At 37.9% G+C, this 20,340-nt stretch overlaps 1 protein-coding gene across 1 annotated transcript in view; it reads right to left on the bottom strand.

Moving 5' to 3' along the window:
* MICU3 (mitochondrial calcium uptake family member 3) overlaps window positions 1-20,057 on the bottom strand; it is a 100,101-nt gene extending 80,044 nt beyond the window's left edge. The window contains exon 1 of the mRNA XM_046648796.1: window positions 19,659-20,057. Within this exon, the coding sequence (XP_046504752.1) occupies window positions 19,659-20,048 (390 nt within the window). The 5' untranslated portion in view covers window positions 20,049-20,057. The remainder of the gene's footprint in view (window positions 1-19,658) is intronic.
* Between the last annotated feature and the right edge of the window lie 283 nt (window positions 20,058-20,340).

Genomic DNA, 20,340 nt, shown 5'->3' with positions numbered 1-20,340 from the left:
ATAGCAACTCTGTAATTTGGTCAAAGCCATTACTGACACAGGAAAAATCATATCCTTAAATGTATTTACGAAAAAAATGAGAATTTAACACAAACTATGTACTCAACTCAAGAAGCTAAAAAAAGGATAACATAAATTTGAAGAAAATAGAAGGGAATAGTCAATAAAGATAAAAGCAAAAATAAACAAAACAATAAAACAGTAAACTACTTTAATAAAAAGAAATGGTATTTGAAAAAACCAATAAAACAAATCCCTATCAAGTTTGATTAAAAAAAAGAACTGAAAATGAAATAAACAATATTAAACATAAATTATGGTATATCCATAGTTTGGAAGAGCATCCAAATATAAAACAAGAATGAGACCTATAATACATTGATAAAATAACCTCTCAATATAATATCAATTTAAAAGGCAAGAACAATAGGAACAGTATGGTCACATTTCTGTTAAAAAGGAAACGATACATGTGTTTAAGTTTATATGTCTGTAAATATATTTTAAAAAGGTCTAAAGTTAGAAGAAACACTTATGACCTATAAATTAGGAACAAGATTTAGTATTTTTATATATCTTAGAAATCAATAAGTAAAAAAACAAAAACTGGCAAAAGATAAGGTAATTCCTAGGAGACTATGAACAGACAAAAAATTCTCCATCTCACTCATTACCGAATGAGAGAAACGGAAATTACAACAATCATGATAAATCATTCTTTCATACTCAAACTAGAAAAACAATTAAATTTGATAATATTAAGTGAAGAGGGACACTGGAAGCCTATTACTTATGACCGGTGTGGTAATGGTTAATAAATTATGGCACATCAGTGGAATAGTCTGTGGCCATTAAAAAGGATATAGTGGATCTAGGGGTGGTACTAATAATAAGAGTCACAAGACACATAGTTGAGTGAAAAAAAGCAAGTTATAGAAGAATGGGTAAAAAAAGACAAAAAAGTTCATGCTTTAAAGAAATATAATATATATGTTACGTGTGTATATATATACACACACATATATATACACACACACATATACATATATATACAGAGAAAAAGTTGTATATGGCGTATTATTTTTTAAAAAGCAAACAGAATATACATTATTAGCTCAATTTTTCAAAAGAGTTAGCTTAGTCTAGACCGACCTTCGTCAAGGTCACCCAGATAGCAAATGAGTCTGGCACCAGGACGCAGGTGTTATGACACCCAGTCCAGTGTTCTTCCACATTAAACAACTTGGTATAGTAAAATAAAAGTGCATGGGTTTGGTAATCCTTCAGGCCTATATTCAAATGCCAGCTTTACCACTTCCTGGCTAGGTAATCTTGGGAAAAATAATCTCTTTGAGTATTAGCATTTTCAACTGTAAAGTGAACAAATAAATACTAACTCCACAAACTGTGATAATTAAATGAAAACTAAATGAGAACACTTCCTTCTCCCTTGGCCAACAGAATCAGTTTGTCAACATATCCACTCTACTAATCAGCAGGGTCCAGAAATAGTCTTTGGCAGCTCAGCTCCATGCATAAAATTTGAAGAATTGAGTACCTCCGTGGCACTCTAAGTTGGAAGTTCTCTAAATATGCCTCTGATGGTAAAACTATTCCAACTGTCTGGCATTTCCCTGTGGCTCCCATCTGCCTCATGCTCTACCACCTTGCTCAATCTTCCTGGCTCAGTTCCAAACATCTAGAATAAACAATATGTGGTATTCTATTTATTTCTTGAGAGTGATGGCTGACTCTTAATGACAAAATCTCTAGCTATGCACTGAGCCACTGTCTCCTAGCCTGGCTACACAATGACTCCAAGATAGCTTTTCTAGATTGCAACTGAAAGAAATGAACACAACATACCATTAATAGTTTGAACTATTCTCCCTAAATGAATCACCTTGAACTTATCCAACTGTATTAGTTAGCTTGGACTGCCATAATAGAATACCACAGACTGGATGGCTTAAACACAGAAATTTATTTTCTCACAATTCTGAAAGCTAGACATCCAAGATCAAGGTGCCAGCATGGTCAGTTTCTGATGAGAGCTCTCTTTCTGGCTTGTAGATTGCCACCTTCATTCTATGTCCTCACATGGCCTCTCCTCAGTGTGTGGGCACAGAAAGAAAGTGTGAGTGACCTCTCTGGTGCCTCTTCTAATAAGGACACTAATCCTATCAGATCAGGATGCCCCCCACCCCCCATGACCTATTTAACATTAATTACTTCCTTAGAGGCCCCATTTCCAAATACAGCTACACTGGGGGTTAGGGCTTCAATACATGGGTTTTACGGGAAACACAAACATTGGGTCCATTACACCAACCACAAAACAACTCATCTGCCCTTTTTCTCTATTCATTCATACAGGCCTTAAAAATCTTCTGGCAGGTCATTCCCCTCAAGTTGGCATTTTACTCTCTGGAAGAACTTGAATATTTGGAGATTTTACCATGTATTCTCTCTTTTGGATCATTTATGAACAAACAAACAGAAAACATTAATTAAGATCAGTCCTAGAATCCTCGGCCCACCTGTACCACACCGGGGGGGCGTTTCCTGCTTGCTAGACACAACCTGAGGTTCCCTGCCCACCAACCAGCCTTAGGCTGCAGCATTCCAGTGGGGGGTCTCCTGCATGCCAATTCCAGCCCATGGCTCCCCGTCTGCCAACACTGCCCAGTGGCACCCCAGCAGGCAGCTTCCAGGATGCCAGGCCCAGCTTGTGTTTCCCTGTTGCCAGCCTTGGCCTAGCAACTGCGGGAAAGCTCTAGCTGTGAACACACCTTTCCCAAGGAGGCCTGAATCCCAACCCAGGGAGGCGGCCCCCCACCCCAACTTTTTTGTTCCTTCCTTAGGTACTCTCCCTCAGCCCTGGAGTAGTCTTTTGAATTCTGATTCCTTCTTAGTAGCTAATCCTCAGCAAATAATTAATAATTCTTTATATTAAACCTTCTCTGTTCAAATTTCTATGTGGTTTCTGTCTTCTCACTGGCCCCTGTCTGATACAGAATAGCTTGAAGATGAGTGTCACTGTGTGTTCCACAGAATGGCCTCAGGAACAAGCAGAACAGCACCCAGTAGAGTAAGAGCGAGCAGCCTCTTCTCCTGCGTGTCCCTGCCTCAAGCCGCCCCGGCAGAGGAGAAATGCTCACAAGTCCCAGCAGCAGCATCACAGGCGGGGCAATGGCGGGGAGATTGGCAGCTGAGGCAACAACCTGACACCCGGCACGCTAACCTCGCTGCTGCCCATGCACCAAGTCCCTATTTAGCTACAAAAATGTTTTTTCTAAATAGCTGACACATACTAAGGCCTTCTTACACGCCCCGGCCACTGTAGGCCCTGTTAAGAATCCCATAATGTAGGTACTATTATTTTGTCTATTTTACAGATGAGGAAAATGCGACATGGACAGTTAATTAGCTTTGGCAAGGCTCTCCAGTGAAAGAGCTGAGGTTCCAATCTAGGTATTCTGACTCCACAAGCCACTCTCTTAACCATATAGCCATATTCACCTTTGTTTTTATTACTAAGATAAAAACAAGTTTAAGAAAATAAAGAGAAACTCTATTAAAAGCCAATGTTCTTCAATACTGCTCTTAAAAAGCATACTTAGGTAGGAAGTTTTTATCTCTGAAAAAGCCTAGAAACAAATACATCAAAACGTTAGCAACTATTACCTCTAAGTGGTAGAATATATCATTTTCTACATCTTTCTAATTTGGCAAAAATAACTTCAAAAAGAGAGTGCTAAAAAAAGCACTAACAAAAGATATAACATTTTAAAAATAATGTTTGATTTCTCATTAGTAGAAATTATTATAGAAAAGGATGAGTAAGTTTTAAAATTATATAATATTACTTAGTTTTGGCAGTTTATTCCCATCATACTGGCATTTTATTTTCTGGAGGAAAAATGTTACTGGAATTTAACATGAATGAAAGTTGAAAAGGCACTATCTGGGAAAAAGTTTATCAAACTAATGTTTTGACTTATAAAACAGATTTTAAAATTAAGTTTAGAGAGGAGTAAGGGATGGAAACAAGATTAAAGCTGCTGCTAGTAATAACCAAATAAAATATTAGAAAAAGTAAAGTGATTTTAAGATTAAAGAAATGTAGGTGCAATGGACCTTACAGATTCAAATCAATCATCCCCACTGAGGTTATTTCATAGAAGAATAACGTCCCCGGAAGGTTAAATCATTTAGTTATTGCTACAGACATGGACAGGGCACTAAAGCTGAACCTCTTTACACACTCTATCTCATTTGGGAAATAAAGGTTTTTAAAGGCACAATTAATAAGTAGTCTCTAACTTAGCCCTGAAGGTTTTATATTTGGAGAGTACTGTTTGGAGACTCAGTTTCATCAAATAAGAGAAAGTCTGAAATATTACCATCTAGAAAGTTACCTATGAAAGAAGAAAAAAAGGCTGATTCTCAAGGAAATAGAATAAATTCTTCTCTATCCCCAAATACAAAATTGTGCAGTGTTTATGTGCAGGAGCCACAGCACGCTGATAAATTTCCAGCAGATTACCGAGTATACTGCTGGAAAATGGCTCTACATCAGGATCAGAGAGGTGGTGGTTGTGGAGAAGATTAAGGCCAGTGAATTTCTCCCACCACAAAGAAACTGTAGGCATGAGGTAGGAAGCAGATTCTCCTTCAGGCTTCATCAAGGCAGTGAGATTTATTTTTGCAGACTGAGATTACTGAAGACTGCCCAAGGACAATATAAAATCTACACATATAATGTTACGTGTGATATACATACTTTTGATTAAAATTCTTCTTTAAACTTGGGGACTTAGTTCTTATAATGAGAATTAAAAAGTTAAGGACATGATGTTTGAAGTAGTTGGTGGTAGAGAAATATATTAATTATATTAGTGAAGTAACTGATTGCTCTTCCTAGGCATACCGCGTGAGTACATTTCCCAGTATCTCTTGCACTTAGATGTAGCCATGTGACTGAGTTTAGAAAATGGAATGGAAGTGATGCATGCCACTTCCAAGCCTGGCCCATAAAACTTTCCCACATATGTTGTCCCATGCCCCACTGCTTCCTTTTGGGTAACTGGGATGTTGACACCCTGAGTAACCTTGGAAACCACTTGCTGAAGATAGCAAAGGCATTATCAGTCTGGGTCCCTGAGTGACAACCTGGAGGAGAGTCACACAGAGGAGTCTTCCTATCAACCCCATATACCCACCTAGAATTATTACACAAAAAATAAATAAGCTTTCATTGGGTTAATCCACTGAAATTTGAAGGTCTATTTGTTACTACAAACTAGCCTACCCTAACTAATAAAATCATATTTGAATATGATTCTATATATTAAGTTGATCACGGGTCTTGAAGATGATGTGAATGTCTTGACAAGAAGCAGCAGAAAATGAAAGCATACAACTAGATTACTTAATCTGGTATTTCTTTCCGGAGAAGAGTACATTGCAGGGAAAAGAAAATGCTTCAGGAATGTGATATATTCTAAAAATTAAGGAGAAGCTAAAGGATTTTATGTGGTCAAGGGTATAACGCTTACTTTTTTAACAATCTTCCTTCACCTGTAGAACTTGGTCCTAAACATACTCCCAAGAGTTCAGCTTACTTGTGGAACTGAATGAACCTGGTCTCCTGTCTTTTATCAATGTTTTTGTCATGGATGAGGATGAACTCACTCTGCTTTTCTCTGCCACTGACTGCACTTAGACACCAATATTTGGAAAATAAATTCTGAGCCATTGATACTGATGGAGGCAGGTATGCCCTGGTTATATTACTTACCACCTTGCCAGTGGCAACTTGTAGGCATTCCTACTCACTTACTAAAGAGGACTTTGAAACAACTCATGGTCCTTGCCATCCCAAATCACGTCAGAGAGAACTTCAACATTCAAGTAGATGACCCATCCAATATCTTACCTCAAAGTTCTCTGACTTCCCAACTTCAAAATTCAAGGACAAAATTCTATCACCATGCTACATCATCACCTAGAATGGCTCCATCTCTTGGGCTAGTGGACACTGCTAGAGAAAAATCACGGAGCCAATACCCACTTATGAACTGAAACTCTTTTCTCTAGTATCACAGGAAGATTCACTCTTTCCTATGGAACTAAAAGTGAGGGTGAGATGAAGGCAAATTTAGTGTGAGGTAGTAATACATTGAGCAAATTTACTTCTGATAGATCATTTCCTCTGTGAAGAATGGAGGTCATTTGCTTGAGACAGGGAAGGGTGGGGTGTGCTGCAGGTAGGGTAGGCAACAAGATCTTGGAGTAGCTGCTGTGGGATGAGAAATGGAGGTATCAGGGACATGTAAAAGGGTTGCTAAGCATGTCTCCTTGTGCATGTTTCTGTTTCTCAAGGGTTTATACCTAGATAGAATTTGAGTTATTAGGCATGTGTATCTTCAATTTACTACATAATGTCAATCTATTTTCCAAGGATTTGTACCCCTAACAGCAGAGTATGAGAATTTTGTTGCTCCATATTATTGCCAATAGTCACTGTATTTTTAATTTTACCAATTTAATTGGTAAGAAATGGTGCTTCATTGTGGTTATAATTGTATTTCTCTTTTATTAGCAATGCTGAGCATCTTTTCATGTTTATTGGTCTTTTGACTATCTTCCTCTTGTCCTGTTCAAACCCTTTGCCATTTTTCTATTGTGCTATCTTTTTTTCTAATTGATTTGTAGATCATCACTATATATTCTGAATACCTATTCCTTGCAAATGCTATGTACTGTTAAGTTTCTTCTTCCAATCCAAAGCTTCTTTGTATTTTATTAGATATTTTTGTTTTAATGAAGTGAAATGTAGCAGTATTTTCCATTCTAGGTTGTGCTTTTTGTCTTGCTTTGAAAATCCTCCCCCTCATGGGGTAAAAAATTTATTTTCATATATCTTCCTCTAAATATCTTAAAAGTTTTACTTATTACATTTAGGACTCTAATCCACCTGGATTATTATGGCATGAAGTAGGCATCTAATTTTATTTTATTTTTTCACACACAGAGCACTTTAAGTCTAATCATGGCCTATTGTCTTGCATATCACTGTTGTTCAATATTTGAGATCCACCTTGGTTTAACTCCTTTCAAAATAATAATAATAATTATTGCTGTAATATGTAGTCAATGTTTAAGAATTACCCCCATTTTTACCAATTTCTTTATATAGCATTGCTTCTTGAATTTCACCCTTCTTTTTATGTGCATTTCTTCCTGATATTCACTCTTTAATAGTTCTTTCAATGATGATCTAAGACTGGTAAAATCTTTCAGTCTTATGAAAATGAATTTATTTTATCCTCACTGATAAATAATTTACCTAGGGATAAAAATCTATGTTGCAAGTTATTTTCTCTCAGCATTTTGAAGATATATTCTACTGTCTTCTGGCTTCTATCCATTGTCACAGATTAGTCTTCAATCAGGCCAACTGCTACCCCTTTGTAGGAAATCTGCCGTTTCTCTTCATCTTTGATTTTACATTTTCACTATAATCTGCCTAAATATAGATTTATTTTTATTTACCCTGTTCAGAACTGTTTATGCTTCCTGAATCTGAAGATTAATGCCTTTGCTCCTTTCTGAGGACTGTTCAGCCATTCTCTCTTAGAATATCGTCTTTCTCATTCTCTCTATTCTTCTAGTCTTAACCCTTAATAGATGAATTTTAGACCCTGTCAACCTATTTTCCACGTCTCTTAAACTCTCCTTAATATTTGCCATTTCTTTAAAAGTGTGTTACATTTTGTGTAGTTTCCTCAAAATTATCTTCCAGATTACTAATTGCCTCTTCAGTTACGTTTTATATGCTGCCTAACCTATCCAACCTCCAATGACTGTATTTTACCTTTCTAGAAGTCCTAGTTGATTCTTTATTGTAATCTACCTATTCTTTTTCATACTGATTTCTCATTATGTCTTTAATCATTTTGAATATATGAATATACTTAATTTACAGACTCAACCAAATTATTCTATTATTAAATTGTTAAGAATCTAATCACTCAGTTTGCTTGCTCTTTTTCATAGAACTTCATATATTTTGTACTTTTCGACTATGAGCTTATCCTCTTCTAAACCTTATCTGTAGGAATTACATATGGTCATTGTTTAGTGCATTTCCCTCCAAAGAAGCTTTGCATTTCTTTCTGCCACCTACATCAACTTTTTCTCTCATCAAATAACGTAAGTTCTAACTCTGAACCCATATAAAGTAGAGTGGGATCATTTTTATACATCCTCAAGAGAGTCCCTTTTTCCACTTAGAGCCCAGGCAGACATCTTCAGGTTTCCCTGTCAACAACTTGTAATGGGAGGATAATTTTTTTCTACTCCATTCTTTTAATGAGGGCTCTGGCTTTATGAAGGTGGTGTCTCAGCTCCAACTTCCCAAGGCCTGTCTCTTGCCCCCAGACAGGCATTAAAATCCAAGTCCCTAGAAGTCCATGAATAATGACCCATCGCTCCTCCATGTAAGCCACAGCTCGCACAGCTCGCACTGTTCTTGTTATTAGTTTCCTCCTTATTTCTGCCCTGGCAATGTCCCTTAATTTCTTATAAATATAGTACGGTTTTTAAAAGGATGTTTAAAATATCTTTATGACAGATTATATAGCATGCTGTATTGCTAGAACCAGAAGTATGAACCATTTATTTTATTAAAGGGGCATTCCATATTTTATTTATGAGTATTTTCATTTCATTTAAAAGCCATTTTCCCAACACAATATACTTCACACCTAACAAAGACTGACAGATATCTATTACTCACTCTCTAGCTTTTTCTTAGAAAGAAAACTCTGATTTTCAAATAGGCACAATAGCACATAGAATAAAGGTTACATTTTCCAGGCTTTGTTGCAGTTAGAGAGAGCCATTTGACTAAGTTTTGGCCAATAATGTACAAATAGAAGTTTTTTGAGACTTCTTGGAAGGCCAATTAAAAGATGCTGACTCAGCCATGGGAGGCACAGGTAAGTAAAGGCAAAGTCATTATCTTGACTCATTTCTCCTGACCCCAAGCCAACTGCTCTTATTGCACCTTGCTTTCACTTACTTCAACCTATGTTACGTCCATAATCACTTTAATCCCTGAGCTTAAAGCTGCTGTAGAGGGCAGCCATAAGTAGAAATGGGCAAGGAGATCATTGCAGAGGGAGGACACGAGAGAAAGGAATGGGAGGAAGATCTGTATTTTCCCAAGCATAGCTAAACAATCAGCTGAAGATCAAAATTGCTTTGGACTAGGATGTAGTGCTGTGAGTGAATCAGTAAGGATACCACAGTGTCTTCACCAACTTTTCTAGGTTAGGTACCTCTGACCCCTCGCTCCCAAAAAGAATTCAACTCCCTAGGGAGCCACTCTGCTCGCCTACAATTAAGAAAGCACAGTTGCAAATACTTGAATTATACAGTACATTTAAGAATGCCACTTTCTCTGTAGATTCTAAGAGATCACTTCCTGAATAAAACGTATCACCAAAATATGGAAGAGACATGTTTCTAGAACTTTTCTATCAGCCTATAATCAAACAATACACCCCTACTACCTGAGTAACTTCTGCTTTTATGTATCTGACATTCAGATAATCCCTCTCTGGGTCACTCCTCCATATCCTTCCCATTTTCAACATTCTATTGGTGATCAGAGTTCAACTCAATCTATGGCATGAGCCATGTTCCAAATTCTGTTGGAGGAGGGGTGTGGGTAGAAGACCAAAGATACAAAGTGCTACTCTCCTATAATTTGCCAGCCAATGGCAGGAACCTTGAGAAGTCTGCCTGCTTGCCTATAGTTTTATAAAAACTTAAAAATAACTGCTATAATAATTCAGGAGAAGTCCTAGATCTTAATTATTTGATAATATATATGTGTAATATTTTTTATAATTAAATATTTAGTTCACAATAGCACCTGGTATTTGTACTTTGGACTAAAAAGTTTAGAATCTAATGATCAAAGTATGAAGTGTAGATTTTAACCTCACTCCCCAAATATGATGTCTTGACTTAAAGTCTGTGTCATAAAAGACTTGAATCAAAGCTCTTATGTGACTTTTATGATGATGAGATAATCACGAGGGCTGGCAGATCAGAGGAGAACATGACAGGCATATGTGAGAGCACACCTGCACAGTAAATGGACCGAAAGGTTACTAAGACTGTACTCTCTATGATGAGGACGTAAAATCCTGATGTGAACCATTTATTTGGACAGGAAGCAGTCTGGAGGAAGCCATGTGCCAATTAAGATTGAATGTGGAAAGGAGGTAAAGCTCAAGTCACACTGATATCCTTTCACCACAAACCCTAATCCAAAAGCTACCTATTACTGTCCTTGGGACTCCATCATTAAGCTTGATCATAATAATATTGTGAAACCTTTCTTAATCTGGGGACAATGAGTGAATGTGCTTGAGTGTATATGGAGATTACAAATCATATCCCATCTTTACATTAGTAAGAATAAATTTAAAGTGTTTGGAAGAAGTTCAGATAATCCCATTTGAATAGAACTAATTTTCACAGGTTGGAACTACCTTAAACTGGACAAAACCCATGAGAGCCTCTCTGAGCTGGGTGAGATGTGAAGCCGGGTAGGAAAAATTCACGTTAAACTGCTGCAAGCATGTTGAATAATCCTAGTCACCTAGGATTATCTCATCTAGTCAATACTTACAGTATCAATTGGATAGATATCCTCCTTATCAGAAAGCAGAAAAAAATAGAATTATTTCAAATTCCTCTACATAAACTTCCTGTATTCTAAATTCTGGAGATGGAGCTGTGTACTAAAATAGTTTAAAGGCAACTTAGTGAATGGGCGCAAAAGCAGAATACATGCATTCTATTTTTTCAATTTAGAAAAATAACTCTTTAATGAGCAAACGCTTACTATGCTAGTCAACTAAATAAAACAGCACTAAAGCTCGCCATTTTACTCAGTTTATATAATCTACCAATACATCAGAGAATAAAAGAGTAGAGGTTTACTTAAAGAAGAAGGTGAAGAAAATAATATATCTAGAAAATGCTGTTTAGTACACAAATGACTAGGCGTTTTCTTTAATGCTAGAAAGATAATGCCATAAATAGAACTTGTTTGATTTTTTTAAACACATTTTTCTCCAGCACAAGAGTGTTTACACTACACAAAATAAAGTTACTCAAATTCTTAGTGTTTGGCACAACAATTACGGTAGATCAGTGAGAATTAATATTCTCCAGTTTCAACTTGCCCATCAAGTTTAAACAAAAAGAATAAAATCTGTACTGTACTATAAATTTGGTGCATTTCCTATGTAACTTAAACATTATATCATGAGTAAAAAAGTACTAATTAGATCATATTACTAAAATTTATACATCTCATAAAGACGGATAACATAAACAAGAATTAGAACAGCAAAAGTTGTGACCATGTAAAAATATTCATTGAAAAAAAATTTTTTTCTTTTTTTGAGGAAGATTAGCCCTGAGCTAACTACTGCCAATCTTCCTCTTTTTGCTGAGGAAGACTGGCCCTGAGCTAACATCCATGCCCATCTTCCTCTACTTTATACGTGGGACGCCTACCATAGCATGGCTTTTGCCAAGCAGTGCCATGCCTGCACCCGGGATCCGAACTGGCAAACCCTGGGCCGCCGAGAAGCGGAATGTGCGAACTTAACTGCAGCACCACCGGGCCAGCCCTCATTGAAAAATTTATATTTCATGAGCAAGTTCAAAATTCATTTTATCCTTTAAAATCTCATACTTAACTTTGCAAATTATAAAACATGAGCAAATTAAAGGATTTCATGGTTTTCTAGCTTCTTTTTAAAATGGTTATTTCAATCTTCCACTCTCTCCCAAGTCTCTATCGCAGTTACTCCACAAATGTCTATTATCTTGCTCCCAGAAGATGACATCACCTTCTATTTCACAGAGAAAGTAGAAGCCACCGGGCAAGAACTCCTTCAACTACTTGCCACTACATTACTTGTGATGGAAATGGCATCACTCCTACTATCTAAGATTAAATTCTTCCCTGTGCTTTAACTTTCATCTCCCATCTCCACCTTGGTCCCTGGCAAATCAATTATCCTCTCTTCCTTTGGGTTTAGTGTTCCTCTTCTTTCTTTCAGCATTTAAATATATTTAAAGGTCTTTCATCTCAAAAAAAAAAAAACCCAAAAAACAAAAAACAATTCTATGTCCCTTAAGCTACTGCCCTCTCTCCTCCCCTTCATGGCCAAATTCATGAAAGGGTTGTCAACACTTACCTCATGTTGTCCACTTCACCTTTTCTTTACCTGTACTCTCAACTTATCCAACTATAATCTGATTTTCACCTCCAAGATCTTACCAACATCACGCATGACCTCTTATTGCTAAATCCACCAAACACTTTCCACTTCTCATCTTAGCTGACCTCTTCTGGTAGCGTTCACTGTAACTGAATACATCTTATTTGAAGTACTATCTTTTGTTGGCTTCCATGACTCTCCTGGCTTTCTTTTTACCTGTCTGGACTTTACTTCTCAGCTTTTTGCAGAGTTTCATTTCTCTGTCTGCCTTTAAATCAATGATGCTCGCCAGGGCTCTCTCCTTAGGTGCTTTTCTCTTCTTGTACATATTCTGAACAACGTCATCCATTCTTATGACTTTAACACTTAATGATTCTGAAACCTATTTCTATAGTGCAGATTTCTCTCCTGAGCTTCTGACTTATGTAGCCAACTGGAATTTTGCTTTAGCTGTCCAAAAGACACCCTGATCCACTGTGCAAGTTAAAAGCTTATCATCCATGCCCATACCCCCACAGCTTTTTTTTCCCCCTGAGGACCCAGTCTCAGTGAACCACTATGCAATCCACCTAGTTGCCCAAGGTAAAAACTTGAATATCATCCTAGACTCTTCCATCTCTCTCATCCCTAAAATCCAATCAACTACCAATCCTGCTGATCCTACCTCCTGAATCTCTCTCCAACCCAGCAACTTCTCACTGCTTCACTGCCATTTCCCTAGTAAAGCCAGAACCATCTCTTGTCTAAAGAAATATTATGGTTAAAAACTGCTTGACACGTATTTTTTTTTTAAGTAAAAAATATGGAGAATCATATCCTCTAACATTCTTATCTAAGAAGCAACAGCACCCTACCTGGCCTCCTACTTTTCAGCACTGCCTCTCTTCCTCTAGTTCCCCATTCAAAGTGATACTCTTAAAATGTAAATTGGATTATATCATTCTCATGACTAAAAATCTGTCAATGCCTCCCTATTACTCTTAAGATAAAGTTCAAACTCCTTAATAGGCCTAGAAGGTCTTGTACCATCTGCCTCCCGATTACCTTCTAGCCTAAAGTCTGATCACTCTTGCCTTAAATTTTCTGCTATACATCCACACTGACCTTTCAGTTCCGGGAACACACTATGCTTATTCTCACACGTTTTCTCCTCCACCTAGAAGACATTTCTTCATCTCCCTGCCTCCCTCTTTACCTAATAATTCCCACTCATCCTTCAAGTCTCAACTCAGATGTTACTTCTGGGAAGGCACATTTAAGGTCACAAGTATGGGTTACATGTCCTTCCTGCATGAGTAGACTCTCTTTTTCCCACCACATCACTTTACCATATTGCATTATAATTATTCTGTATCCTCACTAGACTGTAAACTGCAAAAGGACGTGAATTTTATTTTGTCCACCACTAAACCCCTAGCACCTACCACACTCCAGTAAAAATTCCTTGACTAAAATACCTGAACGACTAAATGCATCAATTGACAGATGAATGGATAAATTTACTGTTTCCAAGAAGCATATAATATGGAAATCTTGATTTTTATGGCTATGAAATTGAAAGAAACTGCTTGATACATAAGTCTTAAGAATTATTAATCATTTAGATAGAATCATGTACGCTAACATAAATGATCTTCCCTAATACTTTTCCAGGACCAGAAAAGATAATACTCTTTGGCATATCAAGGACCATTAACATAATGCATATTATTTAAAAGAGAAAGAGGTGGAGGGGATAGGAGTTTAAGGAAGATTTTCTGACAGAACTGCTACACTGATAGCAACTAAACAACTTCTGAAAACTGGTATGGGAATCGGGTGGTCAGCAGTTTAGATATATAATTTTACATGTGCAACAATCTCAAAATAAAAACACTGAAGTATTTAATACTAAAAGACTAAGGACTCCAAAGAGAATGAAGCTGTTGTCTTCTTACATGTTTAGAGAGAGGAAAACAAAAATGTATGTACTCTGTATCTGCTATCTCGTGAAACTGTAACTAGTTACTAAATTCACATCTGCTGCTAATGCTCTGACTCAGTTTCCAATCCTTAGTCCTCACAGGTAACATAAGGAGGTAATACATCCGTTATTCTACCTTCCTAAATTAAGGTGTGCAGATGACTTCCTAATTTATAAAGTCAAATACAAATTTGCACAGATGAGATGATTTTGTAAAAGCAAGATTTCTAAAGGACTGTAATAATTAACATATTGTAATTTATTCTTGGATTTAGAATTCATTCAATTGGTCATTAAATAAGAATTTATTAAAAATATTATGAGATACAAGGCTTATGTGTTATATGGGGGATGAATAAAACTTCCCTGAAAGAAGCTTCAAAAATTTAGGCTTAATATAATTGTTTTAAGGATCCCAAATATCTTCTTTAATCATTAGGTAGAAAATGGCATCCATTTCTCAAAAATTATTAAAGGTAAATTATATATTCAATTCATATGAGGGCAGCTACATTTTACTTTACTTAGTACTCATTGACAGTCCAGCCCCAAATTATACAAACAGAATTATATGTGAGAATCAATTAGGAAGTCAAATTAAACCTAAATACTATTTACCTGAACTCCAATTCAAAATACAATTCAGTGTTTTTATTTTTTAACGTAAAGATCATACAGTCCAAGTTAAAAAAAACCTGTTATACACCTGTATTCAAACTGATTGCTGTGCATTATTTGAAAATCTCCAAGTCTTGGAAAATAGAATTACACATGAGAATTTTTTCTTTTTAATTTAAGTTCAAGGTCATGATGGTTGCAATTCCTGATTCCCAACGTGAATCTGAATAAAAGGACATCCATAAAATGTTGTAATTATCTTTCACTGCAACCCAGACAAAATGTGCATGTGTTTTACAACTCCTGGTTTGGTGTAAAACGAAAGAGGATATATTTTTTTCCAAATTCATCTAAATTTTATTCTGTGATTTACTTAGGAAAAAAATCAGCACTCAAATTGTTGTATGTGAATCTAGAACATGATCAGACCACTAGAAGGAATGCAGGTAGAATCTGATGCATTTACTTATCACAGAGTGATTCAGGAAACCAAAAGAGGGATCACCTAGTTTAGCTTCCTATACTAGAATGTTATTCTACCAGAATCAACCCATCTAATTTCACATCTATGTGACTTCCCTCACTCTATAAAACATTAGGACTTTTCTACATTTATACTTCTAGCGAATTCTTAAATATTCTGGGAAAGAATAAACATAATCTCATGTCTCAAAATGTGCTGCCTTAAAAAGAGGCTAGAAAAGATATACAGTGAAAGAGACTTAAAAATGCATAATTATTGGCAATGATTATAGAAATATACAAAAGAGATACAAATATTGTTTTCTTTTCCTCTTCTCAAAGCTTCTTAAGATAAACAAATCATAAAATAGATCACATGTTCTCTATAATAAGTGAAATACCAGATTAAAGTGTGTTAAACAATCTAGCAGATTTTTTTTTTTATTCTGGACCTAAAACAAGCAGGCAGTTCTAGAACAAAAATTTTTTCCACTAATAAAAATAACGCTTTAAGGCTAAAACTGTAAGTCTTTAAACAAAATCTTGTTAACATCTCTTTATAATACTAATAAAGTTCATGGTCATGTTTACTCAAAAATTTTGGCAAGCTAAACATGCACAATTAAAATAAATAGAATGTCACATGACTTGGTCTCCCAAAACCTGGAATGTTGACCTTGACTGAAGTATTCCCAATTCAAATGCTATAAATAACTACTTTAGCTGAACAAAATATAAAACTATTAATTGTTGCAGAATATGGTTATGCTTTTTCAATGTGTATGTCCCATGTGAATATTTAGCATGGACTTCTTTGTTTGACAAATATTTAGTGTGTGTCCAGGGCTAAGCCCTATGACAGGCAATGAAGACATAAAGGTCATCAAGACCAACACAATGCCTCTTCTTAAAGGGCTAAGACAAGCAGAGAAGACAACAAATAATTGCAAAAAGTCATCATCTGGGAGTATAGGAAAAGCAGCGCTATTTTAACAAATCTATAGTCAAGGAAGGCCTTCTGGCAGAAGTTCGGAAGAGTGTCTTTAAAACAAAAATTTCCAAGGCTATGGTAATACAACGGCATGTCTGTAGGTTACTGCTGTTCATGCCATCAGGTAAATTATTCTCATAACACATACACATTAATTTATATACTAGGATTTTGTTCAGTATAATATGCTGCTTTAAAGAGGCTTTATAAATCAAAGGTTCTTAGGTATAGTTTTAAACATCAAAAAGGATCATTCTACCACTTCAAGAAAATCAAATAAGCATAATAAATGAAGTGGCAACAAAGGTTTAAAATACTCCTGAAAAACAGGAGATTGACCTCACAATTTCTTTCAAACTCTTCCTCCCCTAACCACATTAAAATCACAATAAAGGTATTTTTAAAAAGGTGGAAACATACAAGAACTAAGAAAGAGAAAATAGGAGACGAAAACACTCAAGAGAATTAATCAACTTTTTATAAAATTGAAGAGATGGGGGAGTGATAATTGACCCAGGGGAGCACAGGCACTACCGGTGTACTGTGGAGGAGGAGGTGAGATGGAAGTGAGCTGATTTATGGTACACACCCCAGAAAGGATAAGGCCTTGAGAACACAAGGAGCTGTGGAGGCAGAGTAAGCGGTGGGGCTGAAAACAGAGGATTAGATACAATATGTGAGTAGTCACTGGATACTCCCCCAGCACACATGCTCTCACACATATGTGCACGTGCACCGGCATCCAGATTACTACTCCTCTCACTTCTCCTATTGTTTGCAGAAGCTCAATGACACCAGAGAAAAAGACTTAAAAAACACTGACCTTTGGATGTCACTCTAATGAAAAGCCCATATCATCAAATGAAAAGCCACACTCGTGTATAAAGAGCTTCTGAGTGGCTCTCAAATATAGACAGGAAACAATCACAGATATGTGATGAAAACCTCCAAAATGAAAGTGATAGCTTAGACAATGAAACAGGAATAAAAAAGAACCTGGAGGAAATGACACATGGAGCAGAAGACAATTAAAAAGCAAAACAAAACTAGAGTCAATATCCTTATACTAAAGAGAGAAATTTAGCAGCCATGAAACAAAATAGAACGCTGTAACACATGAACATTGGAGAATACAAAATAGTTCTTCGAATTAAAAGTCTGGATAGCTGAAATAAGACATTCCATAGGAAGGCTGGAAGATAAAGCCAAAGATATCTCCCATAAAAACAAACAAAAAGATTAAAAAGTTGGAATATAAGAGAGATCAGAATTAGAATTAGATTAAGATCTGTCATGCGGTATAACTTCAGACTAACAGAGGTTCCAGAAAAAAAAAAAACCAGAGAAAATGGAGAAGAGGAAATTACCAAAGAAATAATACAAGAAAAGTATAAACTACTTTCAGACATGAATTTCCATATTGAAAGGGCCATCGAGTACCTAGCACAATACACGAAAAAATGCCCACACCAAAGCTCATTACTGTGAAATTTTCAAATACCGGGGATAAAGAGAAGATTATAAAAGTTTTCAGAGGGGAAAAAAGATCAAATACGAAAGGAATAACAATAAGAATGTATGACTAGAGATTAGGGAAGGGTAAGATACAGGACATCAGTATTATCTGACTTCTAAAACAACGTACAGGATGTTTCCTAAATACTAAGCAATAGTAATGTAAGGAAATAGATAATAAATAAGTAAATAAATGAATAACAAAAAATAAAACAAATTTATGGAATACTCACTACATGCTAGGGGTACCATTCTAACTTTTAAATGTATTAACTCATTTAAATCTCTTAACTCCAGAGGAAGACACTATTAACCTCATTTTATAGTTGAGGAGACAGGCACTGTGGGGTTAAGTAATGATACAACTAGTAAGTGGTGAAGCCAGAGTCCCAGCTTTCTGAGTGTTGTCTTTTAAAAACTGCATGATACTGTTTCTCAACTTTAAAAGTAAAATTAATTTTAAAAAATAAGAAAAGAAAGTACTATTTTAAAGTTCCATACCATCCTATTCTGTTCCCAGATGAACTACGGTTGATTAAAGTTGTGACATGGTCAATCACGACACAAGTTTAATGAGTCTGTGTATGACTCATGGTGGGGGGGTATGAAGGTTGAGGGCGTTTGCTAGTATTTTAAGAATTCATTGTATAAAAGTACTTTCTGCTTTATGTATTTGTGATTTGCTGCTAGAAGGTCCATAAAGTAGATTCCCCGACCTAAATATATCAACAACCTCCACCAAAAGAACTGATGCACTTACATCAGATCATTACCGTGTATTTGGGAAAAGAACCAAGGGTATACAAATTTCATCAAAGTTAAAAACAGCATGGCTGACTCTTTTCTAAATTATTGGCATCTAAGCCCTTCACACTCTTCCAGTCTTGCAAGGAAAACGTCCCTAGATGACTTTCCCAGTCATTTACATGACTACTTATTAAATTTACTGATATGACCAAAATATTGTGCTCCTTTACTCTCACCTTACGCTCATCTTCACCTTAGTTTATGAACGACATAATGATACTTGCACATTTTCATTTGAGTTCCCCTGTAGGAGTTAGCTTCATTGTTTCCTACTTTTTTGCTCTCCTATCCATTTTCTCACTTATTGTTCCTACTTAAGAGATTCTAGCGTGGGGGTGGGGGGAGAAATATACTCTTCTTGAATAGACTTTTTATTTCTTTTCCATTCTGGTGACATCTTCATTCTTTCTGACCAATGATAAAGAAGCTAGGCAATTTTGGCATTTCCTCTCTTGGGACTAATAAACTTCCACACAATAACGTAGTAGCTTTTGACACCTCAGACCACTGCTTCAAAACTCATCCTACTGCACCGGACCTCCTGAATCATTTGCTGTTGCACAGTCCAACCTGGCAGTTACTTTCTCTCAGCTATAAAGACCTCCACTTTCTGCCTGCTATGCCCTTGACTTCTTCTGAGTCGGTTTTTGGTTTTGTCTTGGTTTGGTGGTTTGGTAGGTAGGTGGTAGCTGCAACTACCCTTAAGGTTCTGATGCATCAATGACAGCATCATCTGTGTCCTCCAAACACCCGCATTAATGGACCCAGAGCTGCCTGGCCTAGCAGGTCTCGGTCTCGTTCACAGGAGGTCCCCATCGGCGCCCGCAGAGCTCACACTGCGACACCTCCAACGTCCGGAGTCACTGGGGACCCCAGTCTCAGGCGCCCCCAGCCCGGCTGGGCTGTCACACCGTCCCTCCCCGCGCTCAGGTGGCACACCTGCGGGCCGGCCGGCGCGCGCACGCGCTCACACACCTACCGTCTCCTTGGCAGCCGCGACCGGGATGGGAAGCAGCCCCCGGCCGCGCGGCGGGTCCTCCGGCTCGGCGGCCGCGCCCTCGGAGGGGCGCCCGGGGGACGGCCCCCGCGTGGAGTCGGCCCTGGGGTCCCCATACAGCTGGTAGCACACGAGGCCGACCAGCCCCCCGCCGGCCGCCGCGGCGATGCTCAGCTCCCCCCAGCGCCGCCGCCGCCTCCAGGCTGCCTCAGCCACGGCCCCCTCCTCCTCCTCCCTGCAGGAGAAGGGCCGGCCAGGAGGGCCCGGGGCTAGCCCTGCAGGCCGCCCCCACGGCCCCGGGAAGGGGTGGAGAGGGGAAGGCGGAGGCGGGAGCCGAGGCGGCGGCCACAGGAGCCTCCGCAGCGCAGCCATAGCGGGAGCTGCCGGCGCCAGAGCTGGGGCTGGGGGGGGGGGGGGGGGGGGGAGGGGGGGCGCGAAACCTCGCGAGAAGTCGGTGTGCGGAGCTTCGCTGGTGTCCGAGAGCGACCCCTACAAATACGCCGCTTGGGCTGCCCGCCGGACCCCCTATAGCTGGCTGGGCCGTGGGTCTCCGGCCGAGGAGAGCCTGGGGTAGCGGGCAGATCTCAGGTGGTTTTGGCTTCGCACTCCCTGCCCGGCCCCGCGCTGCCAGCCCAACCCCGCAGTCATAAATAACTGCACCTAC

The sequence above is a fragment of the Equus quagga genome, chromosome 22 (assembly GCF_021613505.1).
Source record: "Equus quagga isolate Etosha38 chromosome 22, UCLA_HA_Equagga_1.0, whole genome shotgun sequence".
Lineage (NCBI taxonomy): Eukaryota > Metazoa > Chordata > Mammalia > Perissodactyla > Equidae > Equus > Equus quagga.
Note: the sequence above shows the minus strand (reverse complement) of the source record. Positions and strands in the feature narration are given on the sequence as shown.